This window comes from Procambarus clarkii, chromosome 32, assembly GCF_040958095.1.
Source record: "Procambarus clarkii isolate CNS0578487 chromosome 32, FALCON_Pclarkii_2.0, whole genome shotgun sequence".
Taxonomy (NCBI): domain Eukaryota; kingdom Metazoa; phylum Arthropoda; class Malacostraca; order Decapoda; family Cambaridae; genus Procambarus; species Procambarus clarkii.
Window position 1 is genome coordinate 18087244 of NC_091181.1, and position 21139 is coordinate 18108382.

The window sequence follows — 21139 nt, forward strand, 5'->3', positions numbered from 1 at the left end:
GGCTGTTGAAGTAATGAAATAGACCACAACCAACCGTAAGAACTTATTGATAAGAGAGAGCTCATGGTCGGCTATGTACAAACAAAAAATCAAACTTGTTCATTAATGGATTAATGAGTCCTACTGACGGTTGTGATTAATTATAAGCGTACATTGTTATCATGATTAATTATAAGCGTACATTGTTATCATGATTAATTATAAGCGTACACTGTTATCATGATTAATTATAAGCGTACACTGTTATCATGATTAATTATAAGCGTACATTGTTTATTGTGATTATTTATATGCAGATATTGTCATATTAATGATAATTAATAATTACTGAGAGCGTTGTGCCCCGGGGAGCAGGCAGGAGGTGAACGACTTCTGCGCCTCTGAGCACTCCGGCACACACCTCGACGCCCCCATCAACTTTGCTCAGCACGGCTGGTCCACTGAGGCCATCCCTCTCTCTAGGCTCTGGAGAGTACCAGGTGAGTCACTGTGGTGGCGTACCAGGTGAGTCACTGTGGTGGAGTACCTGGTGAGTCACTGTGGTGGAGTACCAGGTGAGTCACTGTGGTGGAGTACCAGGTGAGTCACTGTGGTGGAGTACCAGGTGAGTCACTGTGGTGGAGTACCTGATGAGTCACTGTGGTGGAGTACCTGGTGAGTCACTGTGGTGGAGTACCTGGTGAGTCACTGTGGTGGAGTACCTGGTGAGTTACTGTGGTGGCGTACCAGGTGAGTCACTGTGGTGGAGTACCTGGTGAGTCACTGTGGTGGAGTACCAGGTGAGTCACTGTGGTGGAGTACCAGGTGAGTCACTGTGGTGGAGTACCAGGTGAGTCACTGTGGTGGAGTACCAGGTGAGTCACTGTGGTGGAGTACCAGGTGAGTCACTGTGGTGGAGTTCCAGGTGAGTCACTGTGGTGGAGTACCTGGTGAGTCACTGTGGTGGAGTACCTGGTGAGTCACTGTGGTGGCGTACCAGGTGAGTCACTGTGGTGGAGTACCTGGTGAGTCACTGTGGTGGAGTACCTGGTGAGTCACTGTGGTGGAGTACCAGGTGAGTCACTGTGGTGCAGTACCAGGTGAGTCACTGTGGTGGAGTACCAGGTGAGTCACTGTGGTGGATTACCAGGTGAGTCACTGTGGTGTAGTACCAGGTGAGTCACTGTGGTGTAGTACCTAGTGAGTCACTGTGGTGGAGTACCAGGTGAGTCACTGTGGTAGAGTACCAGGTGAGTCACTGTGGTGGAGTACCAGGTGAGTTACTGTGGTGGAGTACCAGGTGAGTCACTGTGGTAGAGTACCAGGTGAGTCACTGTGGTGGAGTACCAGGTGAGTCACTGTGGTGGAGTACCAGGTGAGTCACTGTGGTGGAGTACCAGGTGAGTCACTGTGGTGGAGTACCAGGTGAGTTACTGTGGTGGAGTACCAGGTGAGTCACTGTGGTGGAGTACCAGGTGAGTCACTGTGGTAGAGTACCAGGTGAGTCACTGTGGTGGAGTACCATGTGAGTTACTGTGGTGGAGTACCAGGTGAGTCACTGTGGTGGAGTACCAGGTGAGTCACTGTGATAGAGTACCAGGTGAGTCACTGTGGTGGAGTACCAGGTGAGTCACTGTGGTGGAGTACCTGGTGAGTCACTGTGGTGGAGTACCTGGTGAGTCACTGTGGTGGAGTACCAGGTGAGTCACTGTGGTGCAGTACCAGGTGAGTCACTGTGGTAGAGTACCAGGTGAGTCACTGTGGTGCAGTACCAGGTGAGTCACTGTGGTGGCGTACCAGGTGAGTCACTGTGGTGGAGTGCCTGGTGAGTCACTGTGGTGGAGTACCAGGTGAGTCACTGTGGTGGAGTACCAGGTGAGTCACTGTGGTGGAGTACCAGGTGAGTCACTGTGGTGGAGTACCAGGTGAGTCACTGTGGTGGAGTACCAGGTGAGTCACTGTGGTGGAGTTCCAGGTGAGTCACTGTGGTGGAGTACCAGGTGAGTCACTGTGGTGGAGTACCAGGTGAGTCACTGTGGTGGAGTACCAGGTGAGTCACTGTGGTGGAGTTCCAGGTGAGTCACTGTGGTGGAGTACCTGGTGAGTCACTGTGGTGGCGTACCAGGTGAGTCACTGTGGTGGAGTACCTGGTGAGTCACTGTGGTGGAGTACCTGGTGAGTCACTGTGGTGGAGTACCAGGTGAGTCACTGTGGTGCAGTACCAGGTGAGTCACTGTGGTGGAGTACCAGGTGAGTCACTGTGGTGGAGTACCAGGTGAGTCACTGTGGTGTAGTACCAGGTGAGTCACTGTGGTGTAGTACCTAGTGAGTCACTGTGGTGGAGTACCAGGTGAGTCACTGTGGTGGAGTACCAGGTGAGTTACTGTGGTGGAGTACCAGGTGAGTCACTGTGGTGGAGTACCTCGTGAGTCACTGTGGTAGAGTACCAGGTGAGTCACTGTGGTGGAGTACCATGTGAGTTACTGTGGTGGAGTACCAGGTGAGTCACTGTGGTGGAGTACCAGGTGAGTCACTGTGGTAGAGTACCAGGTGAGTCACTGTGGTGGAGTACCAGGTGAGTCACTGTGGTGGAGTACCTGGTGAGTCACTGTGGTGGAGTACCTGGTGAGTCACTGTGGTGGAGTACCAGGTGAGTCACTGTGGTGCAGTACCAGGTGAGTCACTGTGGTAGAGTACCAGGTGAGTCACTGTGGTGCAGTACCAGGTGAGTCACTGTGGTGCAGTACCAGGTGAGTCACTGTGGTGCAGTACCAGGTGAGTCACTGTGGTGGAGTACCAGGTGAGTCACTGTGGTGCAGTACCAGGTGAGTCACTGTGGTGGAGCACCAGGTGAGTCACTGTGGTGGAGTACCAGGAGAGTCACTGTGGTGCAGTACCAGGTGAGTCACTGTGGTAGAGTACCAGGTGAGTCACTGTGGTGGAGTACCAGGTGAGTCACTGTGGTGGAGTACCAGGTGAGTCACTGTGGTGCAGTACCAGGTGAGTCACTGTGGTGGAGTACCAGGTGAGTCACTGTGGTGCAGTACCAGGTGAGTCACTGTGGTAGAGTACCAGGTGAGTCACTGTGGTGGAGTACCAGGTGAGTCACTGTGGTGGAGTACCAGGTGAGTCACTGTGGTGCAGTACCAGGTGAGTCACTGTGGTGGAGTACCAGGTGAGTCACTGTGATAGAGTACCAGGTGAGTCACTGTGGTGGAGTACCAGGTGAGTCACTGTGGTGGAGTACCTGGTGAGTCACTGTGGTGGAGTACCTGGTGAGTCACTGTGGTGGAGTACCAGGTGAGTCACTGTGGTGCAGTACCAGGTGAGTCACTGTGGTAGAGTACCAGGTGAGTCACTGTGGTGCAGTACCAGGTGAGTCACTGTGGTGGCGTACCAGGTGAGTCACTGTGGTGGAGTGCCTGGTGAGTCACTGTGGTGGAGTACCAGGTGAGTCACTGTGGTGGAGTACCAGGTGAGTCACTGTGGTGGAGTACCAGGTGAGTCACTGTGGTGGAGTACCAGGTGAGTCACTGTGGTGGAGTACCAGGTGAGTCACTGTGGTGGAGTTCCAGGTGAGTCACTGTGGTGGAGTACCAGGTGAGTCACTGTGGTGGAGTACCAGGTGAGTCACTGTGGTGGAGTACCAGGTGAGTCACTGTGGTGGAGTTCCAGGTGAGTCACTGTGGTGGAGTACCTGGTGAGTCACTGTGGTGGCGTACCAGGTGAGTCACTGTGGTGGAGTACCTGGTGAGTCACTGTGGTGGAGTACCTGGTGAGTCACTGTGGTGGAGTACCAGGTGAGTCACTGTGGTGCAGTACCAGGTGAGTCACTGTGGTGGAGTACCAGGTGAGTCACTGTGGTGGAGTACCAGGTGAGTCACTGTGGTGTAGTACCAGGTGAGTCACTGTGGTGTAGTACCTAGTGAGTCACTGTGGTGGAGTACCAGGTGCGTCACTGTGGTAGAGTACCAGGTGAGTCACTGTGGTGGAGTACCAGGTGAGTTACTGTGGTGGAGTACCAGGTGAGTCACTGTGGTAGAGTACCAGGTGAGTCACTGTGGTGGAGTACCAGGTGAGTCACTGTGGTGGAGTACCAGGTGAGTCACTGTGGTGGAGTACCAGGTGAGTCACTGTGGTGGAGTACCAAGTGAGTTACTGTGGTGGAGTACCAGGTGAGTCACTGTGGTGGAGTACCTGGTGAGTCACTGTGGTAGAGTACCAGGTGAGTCACTGTGGTGGAGTACCATGTGAGTTACTGTGGTGGAGTACCAGGTGAGTCACTGTGGTGGAGTACCAGGTGAGTCACTGTGGTAGAGTACCAGGTGAGTCACTGTGGTGGAGTACCAGGTGAGTCACTGTGGTGGAGTACCTGGTGAGTCACTGTGGTGGAGTACCTGGTGAGTCACTGTGGTGGAGTACCAGGTGAGTCACTGTGGTGCAGTACCAGGTGAGTCACTGTGGTAGAGTACCAGGTGAGTCACTGTGGTGGAGTACCTGGTGAGTCACTGTGGTGGAGTACCTCGTGAGTCACTGTGGTGGAGTACCAGGTGAGTCACTGTGGTGCAGTACCAGGTGAGTCACTGTGGTGCAGTACCAGGTGAGTCACTGTGGTGGAGCACCAGGTGAGTCACTGTGGTGGAGTACCAGGAGAGTCACTGTGGTGCAGTACCAGGTGAGTCACTGTGGTAGAGTACCAGGTGAGTCACTGTGGTGGAGTACCAGGTGAGTCACTGTGGTGGAGTACCAGGTGAGTCACTGTGGTGCAGTACCAGGTGAGTCACTGTGGTGGAGTACCAGGTGAGTCACTGTGGTGCAGTACCAGGTGAGTCACTGTGGTAGAGTACCAGGTGAGTCACTGTGGTGGAGTACCAGGTGAGTCACTGTGGTGGAGTACCAGGTGAGTCCCTGTGGTGCAGTACCAGGTGAGTCACTGTGGTGGAGTACCAGGTGAGTCACTGTGGTGGAGTACCAGGTGAGTCACTGTGGTGGAGTACCAGGTGAGTCACTGTGGTGCAGTACCAGGTGAGTCACTGTGGTGGAGTACCAGGTGAGTCACTGTGGTGGAGTACCAGGTGAGTCACTGTGGTGGAGTACCAGGTGAGTCACTGGGGTGGAGTACCAGGTGAGTCACTGTGGTGGAGTACCAGGTGAGTCACTGTGGTGCAGTTCCAGGTGAGTCACTGTGGTAGAGTACCAGGTGAGTCACTGTGGTGGAGTACCAGGTGAGTCACTGTGGTGGAGTACCAGGTGAGTCACTGTGGTGCAGTACCAGGTGAGTCACTGTGGTGGAGTACCAGGTGAGTCACTGTGGTGGAGTACCAGGTGAGTCACTGTGGTGGAGTACCAGGTGAGTCACTGTGGTGGAGTACCAGGTGAGTCACTCTGGTGGAGTACCAGGTGAGTCACTCTGGTGCAGTACCAGGTGAGTCACTGTGGTGGAGTACCAGGTGAGTCACTGTGGTGCAGTACCAGGTGAGTCACTGTGGTAGAGTACCAGGTGAGTCACTGTGGTGCAGTACCAGGTGATTCACTGTGGTGGAGTACCAGGTGAGTCACTGTGGTAGAGTACCAGGTGAGTCACTGTGGTGGAGTACCAGGTGAGTCACTGTGGTGGAGTACCAGGTGAGTCACTGTGGTGGAGTACCAGGTGAGTCACTGTGGTGGAGTACCAGGTGAGTCACTGTGGTGCAGTACCAGGTGAGTCACTGTGGTAGAGTACCAGGTGAGTCACTGTGGTGGAGTACCAGGTGAGTCACTGTGGTGGAGTACCAGGTGAGTCACTGTGGTGGAGTACCAGGTGAGTCACTGTGGTGGAGTACCTGGTGAGTCACTGTGGTGGAGTACCAGGTGAGTCACTGTGGTGGAGTACCAGGTGAGTCACTGTGGTGGAGTACCAGGTGAGTCACTGTGGTGGAGTACCAGGTGAGTCACTGTGGTAGAGTACCAGGCGGTACAGGTTTAATTATTAATGTTTCCTCCCTGCCTTCCCAAGCCAATTTCTGTTTTCATTTAAGCTGTATTTATTACACATAATTGTTGTTGCCTTGGCCTTACCAATGTTTACAAAATGGTGCAATAAAACGAAGCCAAACATATTAAGTGTAAAGACCCATCTAGTTGAGTGGTTGTGTGGCGTGAGGCGAGTGTGTAACTGTGTGTGGTTGGTGACAGCTGTGGTGGTGGACGTGTCGGGGCCCATCAAGAACGCGCAAGACAAGAACTACGAGGTGAAGGTGCGGGACCTGGAGCAGTGGGAGAGCGACCACGGCACCATCCCTGACGGCGCCCTCGTCCTCTTCCGGACTGGCTGGGCCAAGAAGGTCAAGAACATCAGGGACTTCGCCGGCCTCGATCAGCACAACACGTTAAACTTTCCGGGTAATTGAATTGTATTTTTCTTCTGACATTGCTTTTCGAAATGTATCCGAGATATTTTGCCCTTTTTGTACATTCAAATAATGCAAAGCATAGCTACATTAATTGTTACATTTTTAACGTCTAACAAAGAAATATTCAAATGTTTTGAGTATTTTCTCTGCGCTTCTGCTTTAAATTTTTATTAATTCAGTATAAATATTAAACTCAACTTTGATGTAAGACATCGATTTAAAATTGTATTAATATTTTAATGTGTGGATGTGAACGTAATCTTTGGGTATCAGCCTATATCTGGCCCCATATTGTCTATCTCCATTATTGATATAATAAGGTCCTTGTATGGCATTACTCTGGTTTGTATTGCCTGGGCTCTTGGTGTAAGCGGTACAGGTTACAGGATTTGTTTTACCTGAAGGTCCACAATTTGCTGCAATATTTAACGTTTCTCTTGACATCATTAATGGTAGGCCGAAGTACTTGAATTGATCCGCATAAAAATTAATTTGTTCCATTTACATTGTAAATATTCCATATTCACTTGGACAGTACACTGTGATAATTTTCTGCTTTACTAAACACGATAATACACAGAGAGTAATCAAACTAACGTGGCTGCATCAGTGAGAAAATTTATGCAAACCCGCCAAACACACGACGAAATTACGATGTTGCTACAACGTTCAAACACGGTTTAACACCTAACTAATTGTAACATCCAATATAGCGAGTTGTAACAACGTTCAAATACACCATAAAAACGTTATAACAAGATTACTTTATTACAAGTAATAAAGTAATTACAAATTATAACTTTATTACAAGTTGTAAAAAGCAGAAAATAGAAACAGTTACGTTGTGTATTTGCTGGGAAGAAAATTGAATTTCTCATTGTTAGTGTGAGTACTCTCTGTGTATTGAAAGACGAGGTACAATATTCCTGGATGACAGAGCCAGAGTGCATGGGGGATTGTGATAAAATCCTGATCTGGCTTCAGTGGAAGCTTCAGGAAACCCTTGTGTGTTCAGTAAAACTCCAGGTTGCAATCCTTGTGACCATGTCGTGGTGTAGTGGCTAAAGCATGTGCGTGGGAACACCCTACGCATAAGTTCAAACCCTCTTCACGGCTCCTACGGTTTTTCTCAAACAGGATAATGTTATGTGAGGCTCTTTACTTTATCTGCCTTCATTGTAATACTGAAATGCTTTGCTGATGATGACTCACCATAACGTGGCTGAAGATATGATGACCAAACCACACATCAGAAGATGTGGCAACCACGACGTTTCGGTCCGTCCTGGACCATTATCAAGTCGTGTGATAATGGTCCAGGACGGACCGAAACGTCGTGGTTTCACCATCTTCTGATGTGTGGTTTGCTTATTAAACAAATATTGAACATATATTAACATATATATAAACATACATATAACATATATTAAACTTTGCAGTTTAATATTTCTAATCTTCCTCCTCTACTTCCAGCTTTCTACTCCTTGATTCTTGCTTCCGGCGGCACGTTAATTATATTAGTTTAGGTTAGATTACGTTTGATTACATTTCAATGTTAATTTTGACTTAAATTTAAAAAAAAAATATCAAATCATATATAATGTAATTGAAAGTTTTATCATTCCATCAGAAAAACAATTGGATAATTATTATTTTAAGAAAATTCGGCTTGTTAATTAACTTGGCCTCTTAGGTACAACATATATATATATATTAATTGACATATGATTATCATTGTCAGCATAACGTGCTCTTGCATCATTAAAACCTTTACATCCATCACTATAATGTTTTCTCAGGTATGTGAATATCACAATAGTCAGCACTTACATTGAGACCTCCTGAGACTGCAACCTGTTCTCGCACTTTTGTATAGTCAATATTGACTTATTAAATACGTGCATATGTGACATACTAATTTATTGTGAATATTTTAGTTTACCTTGAAAAGCTTCATAGAAAACACCGACCTTACCTAACCTTCTTAGTATGTTAGGATAAGCATCTTATTGCTTCGTAATTACAATTATTACTTAACCTATTTTAGGTATAGGTTAAGTAATAATTGTAATTACGAAGCAATAAGATGTTTATCTTAACATACTAAGAAGGTTAGGTAAGGTCGGTGTTTTCTATGAAGCTTTTCAAGGTAAACTAAAATATTCACAATAAATTAGTATGTCACATATGCACGTATTTAATAGGTTAATATTGACTATAAGAAAGTGCGAGAACGGGTTGGAGACTAACGGATGCCTACTACCATCACACTGCTACACTACAACATGCCAGCCATAATAATACACGCCGGCTGTCATCCCCAGGAGTTGGTAAGGGCGCGGCGGAGTGGCTGGCGAGGCACGCGAGCAGACACAGCTACCAGAAGGGCGTGGTCGGTGTGGGCATCGATACACTCTCCCTTGACAAGGGTCAGACTGTGAGGTTCCCGGCCCATGTGGCACTCTACCAGCACAACATCTACGGCCTCGAGAACCTGGCCAACCTAGACAAGGTGATTTTTAGATATTCTCTCATTCCATGTTTGTCTGTCTGTTCGAGGTTGGGGGCCAGAAGCTTTGGTCTAGCCTCACCAAACTTTGCAGGGTGACTGGTCTTTGTCCAGGGATGGTCACAGGCAGGTCGGGGTCGAGCCCCATCCCTCCTCCTCCCCGCCTCCTCCCCTGCCTTTGCATGAAACTACAAATCAAACTAATTTCCATTCTCGCTAAATGAAAAAGTCCATTCTCACTCAGATCACAAGGATGAGAGGAAGTGGTGAGAGAAGAAACTGGTGAAAGAAAGAAGACTTCGTGAATGACAGTGAAGGTGGTAATGGTTGGGAAGGTGTTGATGAATAAGGGAAGGTGGTGAAGAGCAGAAAAGATGATGAAGGAGAAGGAAGATAATGAAAGGTAAGGAAGATGGTGAAGGGTAGGGAAGGTGACGAAGGAGAGGGAAAGTGTGATGGTGAAGTGACGATGATTACAGTGATGAAGATAGTTAGAAGGAAATATGGTTACAGTGATGTGAAGGAAAACCCACGTAAAAGATATAGTGGGTAGGGGGCAAGAAAAGCCACTGCATAGACAATATTGGCTGTCATTACACAGCGACACCAGCGTACCGACCAGCGGGCTTCTTCATTCAAAGGCCTGGTGCTCTTGGATATATTCCGTTCTTCGGGCTAAGTGCTCAGGTAAGTGTTGGCCTTCCTTTGGACTCTTTACTTCATTTGGTAATGGCTGTTGCCTCTGCTTGTTGGTTTGCGATATGGTGGCAGTTCTGGGATGCTCTGCTGTGCTCTTATCATTTCCTGGGCTTTGTAGTCAACTTTCTCATCTGCCTGCTTTTATTGGATTTGTTATGGGGAGTATATGTGGTTGTACTGTGAAGAGCCAATAGCTAGAGTCAAGAGGTATCTAAAATAGTGTGATAAATAGGCCCGGCCCCCAAGGAACATAGGTTCCTGTTAATGATTCAATGTTTTAGATTACAGGTCTGCTGTCTAGTAGCGAATCATCTACCCACTTCAAAAGGATGAATTGATACTTCCCATATACTAACTTATTTATTAAACTCTCTAATAACCCCCATATACATTAATACAACTATTTACTTTACCACTCTACCTTACTTTAAACACCTTGGTCCACATAGGCAGGATGCAAGGTTTACAATTACAAACTAGGGTAAAGTCTACTTGGAGAGAAACACATGTAAGGCTTGAAGCAGCCTGGGTAGCTATGAGCCACGTGGTACACTAGTCACAATGGAGTACACTTAGTGATGCCAAAACACTGACTTAGACTACAAAATAACTATAAGTATATCTAACCAGGTAGCACGGTAAATGTATAAATATGGTACTTCTCTTGGACTTAGATTAAACACTAGTGGGTTATGGTCCATGTATACTTCCACTATATTAACTGTTAGATATACTTCAAACTTTTTACATGTTAACACTAGCGCCAATACTTCTTTTTCAACCACTGAATAATTGCATTGCGCCTTGTCAAATTTCACAGAGTAATAGTACATTGGATGGTCCACTTGATCATCCCCAGTTTGCAACCACACTGCACCAGCACCCAAGTCAGATGCATCAACGTGAATTTTAAACGGTCGGTCAAACCCTGGACTAGCGAGCACTGGGGCGGAAGCTAAGATCAATTTCAAGTTTTAAAAGCCTCTGCACAGTCTGTTGACCACTTAAATTTAACGGCCATTTGCAACAAATCCGTGAGAGGAGTAACGACACTGGAAAAGTTCTGACAAAAGCGGTGGTAGTACACACACATACCGATAAACTGTTACACTTCCTTTTTAGACCAGAGCACTTGACACTCAAGAATGGCACTGATTTTATCTTGCCAAGGTAACACTTTTCCTTGGCCCACTTCATAACCAAGATACGTCACTGTGCCTGGGCCAAAATGACACTTTTTTACATTTAAGGTTAGATTTACACTTTTCAAAATTAAACAACTGGCATAACCTAGCTATGTGGTCAGCCTAATTTCTATCAAAAAGCACAATGTCATCTAAATACGCCCGACAATTTGGTACCTTTGCAACCAGAGAGTTCATTAGCCTCTGGAACGTTGCAGGGGCATTATGCAATCCGAACGGTAACACTTGATACTCGAAGACACCATCGGGTGTTACGAACGCAGTTAGATGCTTGGCATGCTAGGTGAGCGGGATCTGATAATATTCCCCATGAGATATCGAATTTTGAGACGTACATGGCATTTCCGATCTCGTCAATGCAGTCTTCTAGGAAGGGCAGTAGATAGGGATCCACAATGGTCACCTTGTTGAGCTGCCGGTAGTCGGTGAATAGTCGCCAGGAGCTATCTGGTTTGGGGACCAAAAGGCAGGGCGAGCACCAAGAGCCCTGGCTCAGCCGGATGAGGCCGTGCTGGAGCAGGTAGGCTACTTCTTGCCGCACGATGGCCTTCTTTTCCTGACTCATCCGAAAGGGTTGAAGACGAATGGGGGTGTAGTCCATCAAATTGACATCATGGTAGATGTCATCAGTCTGGGTCGGGACCTCCCCGAACAGACTGGAGAATTCGTCAAGTAACGACTGCACCTCTTCACGTTGGGACATCTGCAAATGGGACAGTCCCTCCTCCACAGCATTCACAGAACTAGAATTATTGAGAATGAGATTAGTTGGGTCCCCAGAACAATCATCCCCTCCCTTACTGGAAAAGGAAACATTGGTTAGAGCGACGGGCCTGGGGCCCTGGAACGTCTTCAGACGGTTCAAGTATACAAGCATCACCTGGTTACGCTTGTCAGAGTGCCTCACTTTGTACGTGAGGTCCCCAACCTTTTCTGTCACAATATAGGGGCCTTCGAACTTGTGAGACACATTGTTCCCCAGTCGTGGTTTTAATACCAGGCAGGGTCACCAGGCTGAAATACCCTCAACTTAGCCTTAGCATCGTTTCGTTCTTTCATATTTTCTTGGGCCTTCCCAAGATAATTTAGTGCAGCTGCCTTGCAATCACTGAATCTCTGGTGGTGTTGCGCAAAGAAAGCCGAACCTTCGGCCAACGTTACGTTCCCTAACAGATTCTCCTGTAACATTTGTAAGGGTCCACAAACCATATGGCCAAAGACTAACTCAAAAGGAGAACAACCCAGTGAAGTTTGTAACCCCTCTCGAGCAGCAAACAGCATAAGGGAGGTTCTCATTCTAAAATCTATATGAACTCTCGCACGATGTCTTCAACATCTGCTTTAGTGTTTGATGGAACCACTCAATTACCCCCTGACTCTGTGGATGGTATGGGCTAGAAACCTTATGAGTTGTTCCATGGTCCTTACAGAATTGTTAAAAAATGTCAGACTTAAAATTAGTACCACTGTCAGTTTGCACGACCCGAGGCAGTCCAAAAGTAGACAAAAATTACAACATACGAGCAACAACAGTCTTTGCTTGGATGTTCCTTACAGCAAAAGCCTCTGGGTAACGGGTCGTGATACACATCATCGTGATTAGGTAAATATTACCAGACTTAGTTCAAGGTAATGGACCAACACAGTCCATTACCACATTAGAAAATGGTTCCTCCAGCACGACAATAGGCCTCAAGGAGCTTTAGGTGGTATCTGGTTTGGTTTCCAAACAAGCTGACAAGGAATACATGAGTTACAAATTTTTGCCACATCGCTTTTCAGCTTGGGCCAGTAAAAATATTTAAAAATTTTATGATAGGTGATATTAATGCCTTGATGTCTCCCCATAGGGTCACCATGAGCAGCTGCCAAAACTTTCTCTCTATAGCAGGTAGGCAACATAACCTGGTGGACTACTATCTTCCACTCATTTGACAAGGGAGAGCTCTGTGGTCTTCATTTTCTCATCAAAATCCGATCCTTGCAATAGTTCCCAGTTATTGCATCTACAATCTCCTCCTTAGAGAGAGCTACATCATGACATTCTGCAAGACTGGGGTCAGCTTTCTGTAAATTACTCAAGGATGCATCCATGCCTTGGACAGATGCCATCAGCCGAGGCTCAACAGGGTTCTTCTCCACCTCCTCACTACTCTCGGTAGGAGGTGATGGTAGGCTCTCCACAGTGTTCTCGGCCTCATCATCGATTCGGGCCATGAACGTGTTCGCAAGGTCCACTTGACTTTCACCACTCGGAAAGTTCCTCTTGTCCTCAGGATTTACCACCTTAGCAACCACAGGGCTGCTCTCACATTTAAATCCCATAGACCTGGTCACCGCACACGCAGGGTACACAACATTATTCTCTGCAACGGGTAGATCCAGGGAAACCTTAGGGGTAGGCAACATAATAGGCAGTCTGGAGTCCCCTACCTTATCCCCTGCTAAATCATTACCAACTATTACATCACCATTAGGGAAAGGTAGGTATGAAGTGACTCCGACTGTACAAACACCCTTGTGGAAATCAGATTCCAGGGTAACCTTATGGAGGGGCACTGCTCGAGTATCACTAGTGACACCCTCGACCAGTACCACCTCGCCAGTGTCGAGAGTGTTGGCACCTTGCAACGCACTCTCCAAGATTAAAGTCTGGATGGCACCGGTGTCTCGGAAGATCACCACGTCCTTCCAGGAAGAACCCTCAGACAAAAGTAGTCTCCCTTTCAATAAGAATGGGGTAAGCAAGTCCAACCACTGTGGGTTGGAGGTCTTACTCCCTAACCCTTCCGAAGGCCTCAAGCCCTGTGTCACAACAAGAGCATTGGGTCTCTTTTCTGGGTTCAGTTGCCAACAATGGGTAGCAGGGTGGTTTGAACATTTACAGTGACCACAGTATCGTCGGGGAGAAGAGACATTACTAACAGGATTTCCCTTTGGTTCACCCTTAGGTGCCATGGAGTTAGGCAATTTAACAGGGTTAGTTTTGTCAGAAACAGAAGGTGCATTAGTTATAGGGTTAGAATGGCCTGGTCTGGAATGGCTGTGGGTATAAGTTTTGTTACAAATTGGACTATAATTATTATTATTGGGCCTTTTGCCCGCCTACTGGTAGTTTTCTGCCATCTTGGCCAAATCCATAATATTAGTATCTACCTCCGTCCTTTCTCTAAGGTACCATGCTACCAGCTCTGGCATATTATCTATAAAATTCTCCATTAAAAGTAAATTTTTGAGTGCCTCATTTGTTTCGGCTTTGGCCAAGCGAATCCATTTTTCAAACAATCTTATTTGGTTGTTAGCAAATTCTGTGAGAGGTTGGTTATGAGTAGGCCTAAGGTTGCGATAAGATTGGCGGTGAGCTTCAGGCGTAATTTCATATGCCCTCAAAATCCGTTCCCTGACTTTACTATAATTAAAACAATCGCACGCAGGTATGTTTATGAAAATATCTTGGGCTTTACCTCTAACCTTACCTTGCCTTGAGGTGCTTCCGGGGCTTAGCGTCCCCGCGGCCCGGTCGTCGACCAGACCTCCTGGTTGCCGGACTGATCAACCAGGCTGTTGGACGCGGCTGCTCGCAGCCTGACGTATGAGTCACAGCCTGGTTGATCAGGTATCCTTTGGAGGTGCTTATCCAGTTCTCTCTTGAACACTGTGAGGGGTCGGCCAGTTATGCCCCTTATGTGTAGTGGAAGCGTGTTGAACAGTCTCGGGCCTCTGATGTTGATTGAGTTCTCTCTCAGAGTACCTGTTGCACCTCTGCTTTTCAACAGGGGTATTCTGCACATCCTGCCATGTCTTCTGGTGTCATGTGATGTTATTTCTGTGTGCAGGTTTGGGACCAGCCCCTCTAATATTTTCCACGTGTAAATTATTATGTACCTCTCCCACCTGCGCTCAAGGGAGTACAGTTTTAGGCTCTTTAGTCGGTCCCAATAGTTTAGATGTTTTACTGAGTGGATTCTAGCAGTAAAGGATCTCTGCACGCTCTCCAGGTCAGCAATTTCTCCAGCTTTGAAAGGGGCTGTCATTGTGCAGCAGTACTCCACTCTAGAGAGCACAAGCGTTTTGAAAAGTATCATCATCGGTATAGCATCTCTGGTGTGAAAAGTTCTTGTTATCCAACCTGTCATTTTTCTTGCAGTTGTGACGGCTACTTTATTGTGTTCTTTAAAGGTAAGGTCTTCCGACATGAGTACACCCAGATCCTTTACATTGCCTTTTCGTTCTGTGTTATGATTTGCCTGAGTTTTGTACGTGGTTTTCGTTTTTATATTTTAATTTTTTCCATAGCGCATGAGCTGGAACTTATCTTCGTTAAACACCATATTATTTTCTATAGCCCATAGAAAGACCTGATCTACATCTGACTGGAGGTTTGCCGTGTCCTCTATGTTGCCTACTCTCTTGAAGATCCTAGTGTCATCTGCAAAGGATGATACAGTGCTATAGGTTGTGTTCTTGTCTATGTCCGATATGAGGATGAGAAAAAGTACTGGAGCAAGCACAGTACCCTGGGGGACTGAGCTCTTCACGGTTGATGGGCTGGATTTTATTTTGTTGACTATTACACATTGGGTTCTGTTGGTCAGGAAATTGTAGATCCATCTGCCAATTTTTCCGGTAATTCCTTTTGAACGCATTTTATGTGCAATAACACCATGGTCACATTTATCAAAAGCTTTTGCGAAATCTGTGTAAATTACATCAGCGTTTTGTTTGTTTTCCATAGCATCTAATGCCATATCATAGTGGTCCAGCAACTGCGACAGGCAAGAGCGCCCTGTTCTGAAACCATGTTGTCCGGGGTTATGGAGATGCTGTGATTTCATGTATTTTGTGATCTTACTTCTTAGCACTCTCTCAAAAATTTTTATGATGTGCGATGTTAGTGCTATCGGTCTGTAATTTTTTGCCTCTGCCTTATTTCCTTCTTTATGAAGTGGTGCTATCTCTGCTGTTTTTATTATGTCAGGAATAACGCCAGTATCTAGGCTTTGTCTCCACAGAATGTGGAGGGCCTGCGATAGTGTTTTTTTTTTACAGTTCTTTATGAGTATGGAGTTCCAAGAATCCGGGCCTGGTGCAGAGTGCATAGGCATACTGTTTATGGCTTCTTCAAAATCCAGTGGGGATAGGGTAACGTCTGATATATGATTTGATGTTGGTATCATATCCATGAAAAATTCATTTGGGTTATCAATCTTTAGTGTGTTTAATGGCTCGCTGAAAACAGAGTCGTACTGCTTCCTCAGTAGCTCGCTCATTTCTTTATTGTCATCGGTGAAAGATCCATTTCCCTTTCGCAGGGGCCCGATACTAGATGTGGTTTTTTATCTTGATTTTGCATAGGAGAAAAAATATTTCGGATTTCTCTGTATTTCACTGATGGCCTTTTGCTTTCTTTGCCTCTCCTGGGTTTTGTATGATTCTTGTAGCTTCCGTTCAATTGTTTCTATTTCTCTAATTAACCTTCTTCGCCGTTCTTGAGATAGGGTGCAACTCTCAAGTTGTTCCGCGATTCGTTTTCTTCCCCTATATAGGGAACGACGTTCCCGTTCCAATCTGCATCTCTTCCTCTTTTTTCTTAGGGGTATGCGGTTTGAACATATTTCTAATGCTACTGAGCTTATTTTTTCCAGGCACTGGTTCAGGTTTGCATTTTCTAGCTGTTCTTCCCAGCTTATTTCTGTGAAGCTGCCCCTGTAAGATTTTAACCCACTCTTCCTCTGGCCAGTTCATGGACATAGCCAGTTTCTGAAAATGGTTGAAAAACCTTTCAGGGTCTGACTTTGAAAATTCAGGCAGGTTATGCTTTTTATTATAATGCCTGGGGTTTGAATTCCCGGCAGGTGGTAGTACATTGGCATTGCCTCTAATTTTTGCCTCCTCAGTTTTGAGCCTCTGCTCCTCTACCTTAGCATTTTGTTCTTCCACTCTTGTCTCTTGCTTGGCTAGTTTTAACCGGGCCAGCTGTAATTCTAATTCTATCCTACTAGCTTCACTTTCATCTGGACTGGCTTGGCATAAAAAAGTATCACTTGCCAATAGGCCCTGGTCTATGCAATTCTGTAAAATTTCATTGGTTATGACAAACTTTTTACTAGTTTCATTTAACTCAAGGCCCAATTCCTTGCCTAACAACACTAGGTTAGCTTTGGTCAGCTTCTTAATCTCCACCACTGAAGGTGTCTTTGCCAGTTCCTGCAATTTAGCCTCCATCACTAATTATTTTAGCTCATAGCGAAAGTGAAAATAAAAATAAAAATTGGGAAAAAATACAAAAATTCGCATGGCCCCTGTCACAAGGCCACACTTAACTCAATCGTGAAGAGATCCAGCTGGGTGTCCAGTCAGTGCAAGATGTGTCCTTTGCTAGTTGAGCTGGTCCCTAGGCTACCAGACAACTGTTTTGCGGAATGCAAGAAATTTAGTTTCGGCCCTCAAAACTCTAATTTTTTACAATTTATGTATAAATATTTCAGATCCCGGACGGGCCCCCACTTGTTATGGGGGGGGGGTATATGTGGTTGTACTGTGAAGGGCCAATAGCTAGAGTCAAGACATATCTAAAATAACGGCCCAGCCCCCAAGGAACATAGGGTCCTGTTAATGATTCAATGTTTTAGATTACAGGTCTGCTGTCTAGTAGCGAATCATCTACCCACTTCAAAAGGATGAATTGATACTTCCCATATACTAACTTATTTATTAAACTCTCTAATAACCCCCATATACATTAATACAACTATTTACTTTACCACTCTACCTTACTTTAAACACCTTGGTCCACATAGGCAAGATGCAAGGTTTACAATTACAAACTAGGGTAAAGTCTACTTGGAGAGAAACACATGTAAGGCTTGAAGCAGCCTGGGTAGCTATGAGCCACGTGGTACACTAGTCACAATGGAGTACACTTAGTGATGCCAAAACACTGACTTAGACTACAAAATAACTATAAGTATATCTAACCAGGTAGCACGGTAAATGTATAAATATGGTACTTCTCTTGGACATAGATTAAAGGGAGAGGAGAAAGGAAGAGGAGGAAGACAGAGCCCCACAGGAAGAGTCAGGACGCCACAGCTGCCAGCCAGAGAGAAGAGAGAGCACAGCCGCTCGAGCTCATTTAAGTATGCTGCTGGGACAGATACTTAGCTGATCGTAAAGCCATAAACATTACAAGTCTTCACCGACATTCAGTACTGGTTACTTTAACAGTTCTAAGAATAGCTGATAACTAGTTCAATATTATATTTAATCATCAACAAACTCAGAGTCTGAATACTCTGTGAGAAACAAAATTCATCTTACATTTGGCAAGGACGTTGGGAATAAATGCATACCCCAGGGTTAAGGAGCCATGATATAAATGTTATTGTTAATTAAGTATTCTTCTCACATGATCCAATCCTATGAATTAATGTATAGTAATTATTTAGAGCTCAATTTGACCTCTGGTTTCCAATTAAGAACCCAGGTTCGTAACAGGATTATCTTTTCTGATGCACGCTGGTTCAATTTCTTCCGGGGCTGGACTGGCTTCAATGGTTTCTATGCTTGAGTTACTCAGATTTTCATGGGACCTGTGGTGCCATGAAAATTCACCATGGCATATTTTCACTTGTACTTGTGGATGGTCTCTTTGCTCGGGTTCGTTGGTTCTCGCATTGTCCTCTAGTTTTTCACTGCTTCGTACCGGTCCATGTTTCCAGGCTGCTCTCTCTCTCTCTCTCTCTGGAGTTACTGGTGTCACCCCTTCTTACCACGATGTGACCCTGTGTTCTTGTCATCTGTGGTGAGATAGCTCGGGGACCATCCCACAAACCCAGCATTACATGTAATGAATAGCCTCTTTCTGGTGGGCCCCTCGATGGCTCCCCATTCCCAGGCTTACCTTTTTTCATGGTGTGCATGGGCTGCATGGAGGAAAGAACCTGCTGCATGGGTTCATCAACCTACCCTGGCTTTGCACCCTGGAGAGGTCACTCCAGACCGATAACCAGAGCGCAACTCCATAGTCTCCTGAGACTGATGGATGACTACTAATACTACTACTACAGAGATATACACAGCCGACGCTGTTGAGTGCACGCTACGCTCCTCACTCTACGCTGTATTTCAGCCCATAAACTACCCCCAGATGATGTAGACCGCCACCCACAGGCAGCTAAGTACATGGAGTCCAAGCATGTCATAGCACAATCAAAGTAACCAACCCAAATCGACTCATTCCATCGCAAACTAAATTCAAAACAATCCTCTCTGGCTGTGAGTACCAGTGCATGCTGCCCACCACCGCGCTGCCTGACGCAAGTTTCCGCCACAACATATACTCCAGTCATCCTCGACCTATCATGTCTCCCCAGGAACAAGACTGTGCAGGTAAATAAGATCAACAAAGCCCCCAACAAGGCATCCATCACGACAAATACTGACATCGTGTTTCTCACTCTGGAAGCTCTGGGGCCTGTGGCGGCGGTGCTTCCCTCCCTTCCACCCTATTGAGCTAGGGAGCGGTGTCCTCTCAATCCTCTCCTATTACCATTCTTACATCCCAGTTTACGAAATTCAAGCGTGCTACTGGTCCCTCACTGGATTTCCCTAACTGGGCCGATAATCAGTGGGCCAAAAAGTTGTGCTCAGTCCTTGAGGCTCAAAATGCGATCATCATGAGTCTTCAAACTGAAAATCAAGCAAACTGTGCGAACCTCCATCAACAACAACAAGAAATAACCCTCCTCCACGAGGATATTAGAAACATAAGGGCTAGCCAAGATCAACTCCAGCATGACTTTCCTCCGTGAGGAAAACATTCGTCTGAAATCCGACGAAGCCATAAAAAACAAGAGGAAGCTCTCAGCAAAATGACTGCTTGTACCAGTACATTATCCGCCCAACGTTCCGTCACCCAGGATGAACAAGATCAGCATAAACTGCTTGACTCTGTAGTTGTGTCGTCCCAAGATATTCCAGTGGAAAGCGAAGGTGAAAAGTGTATTGAAATAGTTCAGGATCTCTTAAAAAAAGAATTGCAGGTCACTCTAAACAAAGCAGACATTATTGCTGCCTACAGAGTAGGCAAAAAGAACCCATCAGGACAAACCAGCGGAAAATTCGCCTGAAACTGGCTTCCCAGTCCATGAAATCGCATCTTGTCCGGACAGCTGCATCCCAACGACAGGGAATCTACATCAACAAGTGTTTGACTAGAAAAAGACAGCAACTCCTCCACCGCCTGCGTCAAAACCGTCGTCAAAACCCAGATGCGATTCATCAGTGCTTCGTCAGAGATGGCTTGATTAAAGTGAGAAAGACTTCAGTAGGTAAAATGTTTATAATTGCTAATGAGGATAACCTCAACACTTTCCTCACCCAATGTGGTTTGTCTCACCTTATTATCACTCTCAATGAGTCAACATAATTAACCCCCTTGTCACCTAGTGCGGGCTAGGTATCCTAAGTCTCTTTGGTTCACTTTTTAAATTAATTTTTAATTTACTTTTTACTAGTCATTTATTGGACTTAATTAACTGAGTGCTTTAATATTTCTTTAGGTTTTATTAATTATACGATCATAACTAAACTATTTATAGGTAATAATCTTTAGCTTAAATTTGCCTATGTTTATTATTCAACTTTTTTCTTTGATGTCATTTATTACCTAGGTTACCTAGCCTCGCCATACTCCCTTACTCCATTGTACCCCTGGCTTTGCCTGTGTCTCAAAAGCCCCTTGGCCCCTTGTAAGCTACCTCATTTTTCTTTTTTTTGTTAATTTTGTGTTTGTTTTGTATAGTCTTGTTTATATATTTTTTTTCTCTTTCCCCTTTTTGTTTCAAATTTCTATTTTGTAATTGCCATTCTTGCCTTGTTTTCCTACAACCAGCCTTTTTGTGCAGACAAGTATAGACCCAGAACTAAACCTCTTATCCACTATCTATGACAATCATTACTTTAATGATCAAAATTGCAGATATTATTCAGCACATGATGTAAACAATGTATTAACACAAAATCACAATATCTCTGTAATCAACTTGAACGTTAGATCCCTAGGTAAACACTACGATGATGTTAGTGCCTTGATTGAAACTATTGACAACAAATTCTCTTTTATTATACTTACTGAAACATGGTTAAAAGAGGATACTACTCAACTCTTTAACATGCCTAACTACTCGGCAATTCACAACTGTCGTCAAATTCAGAGAGGTGGTGGTACTGCTCTTTACTACCACCAAGAACTAACATGCTTAAAAGAAATTAGAACTAGAGACTGCTGTGGGGAGTATATCTTCGCCAGTTTCAGAGTCAAGGGTGCCGAGTCTGTCCTGTCTGTGGGCGCA

At 45.7% G+C, this 21139-nt stretch overlaps 1 protein-coding gene across 2 annotated transcripts in view; it reads left to right on the forward strand.

Moving 5' to 3' along the window:
* Window positions 1-21139, forward strand: part of LOC123759291 (isatin hydrolase) — a 115878-nt gene that overhangs the window by 83730 nt on the left and 11009 nt on the right. For both annotated transcript variants that reach the window (XM_069334978.1, XM_069334979.1), the window contains 3 exons: window positions 355-479; window positions 6154-6360; window positions 8696-8883. In XM_069334978.1, the coding sequence (XP_069191079.1) occupies window positions 355-479; window positions 6154-6360; window positions 8696-8883 (520 nt within the window). The remainder of the gene's footprint in view (window positions 1-354; window positions 480-6153; window positions 6361-8695; window positions 8884-21139) is intronic.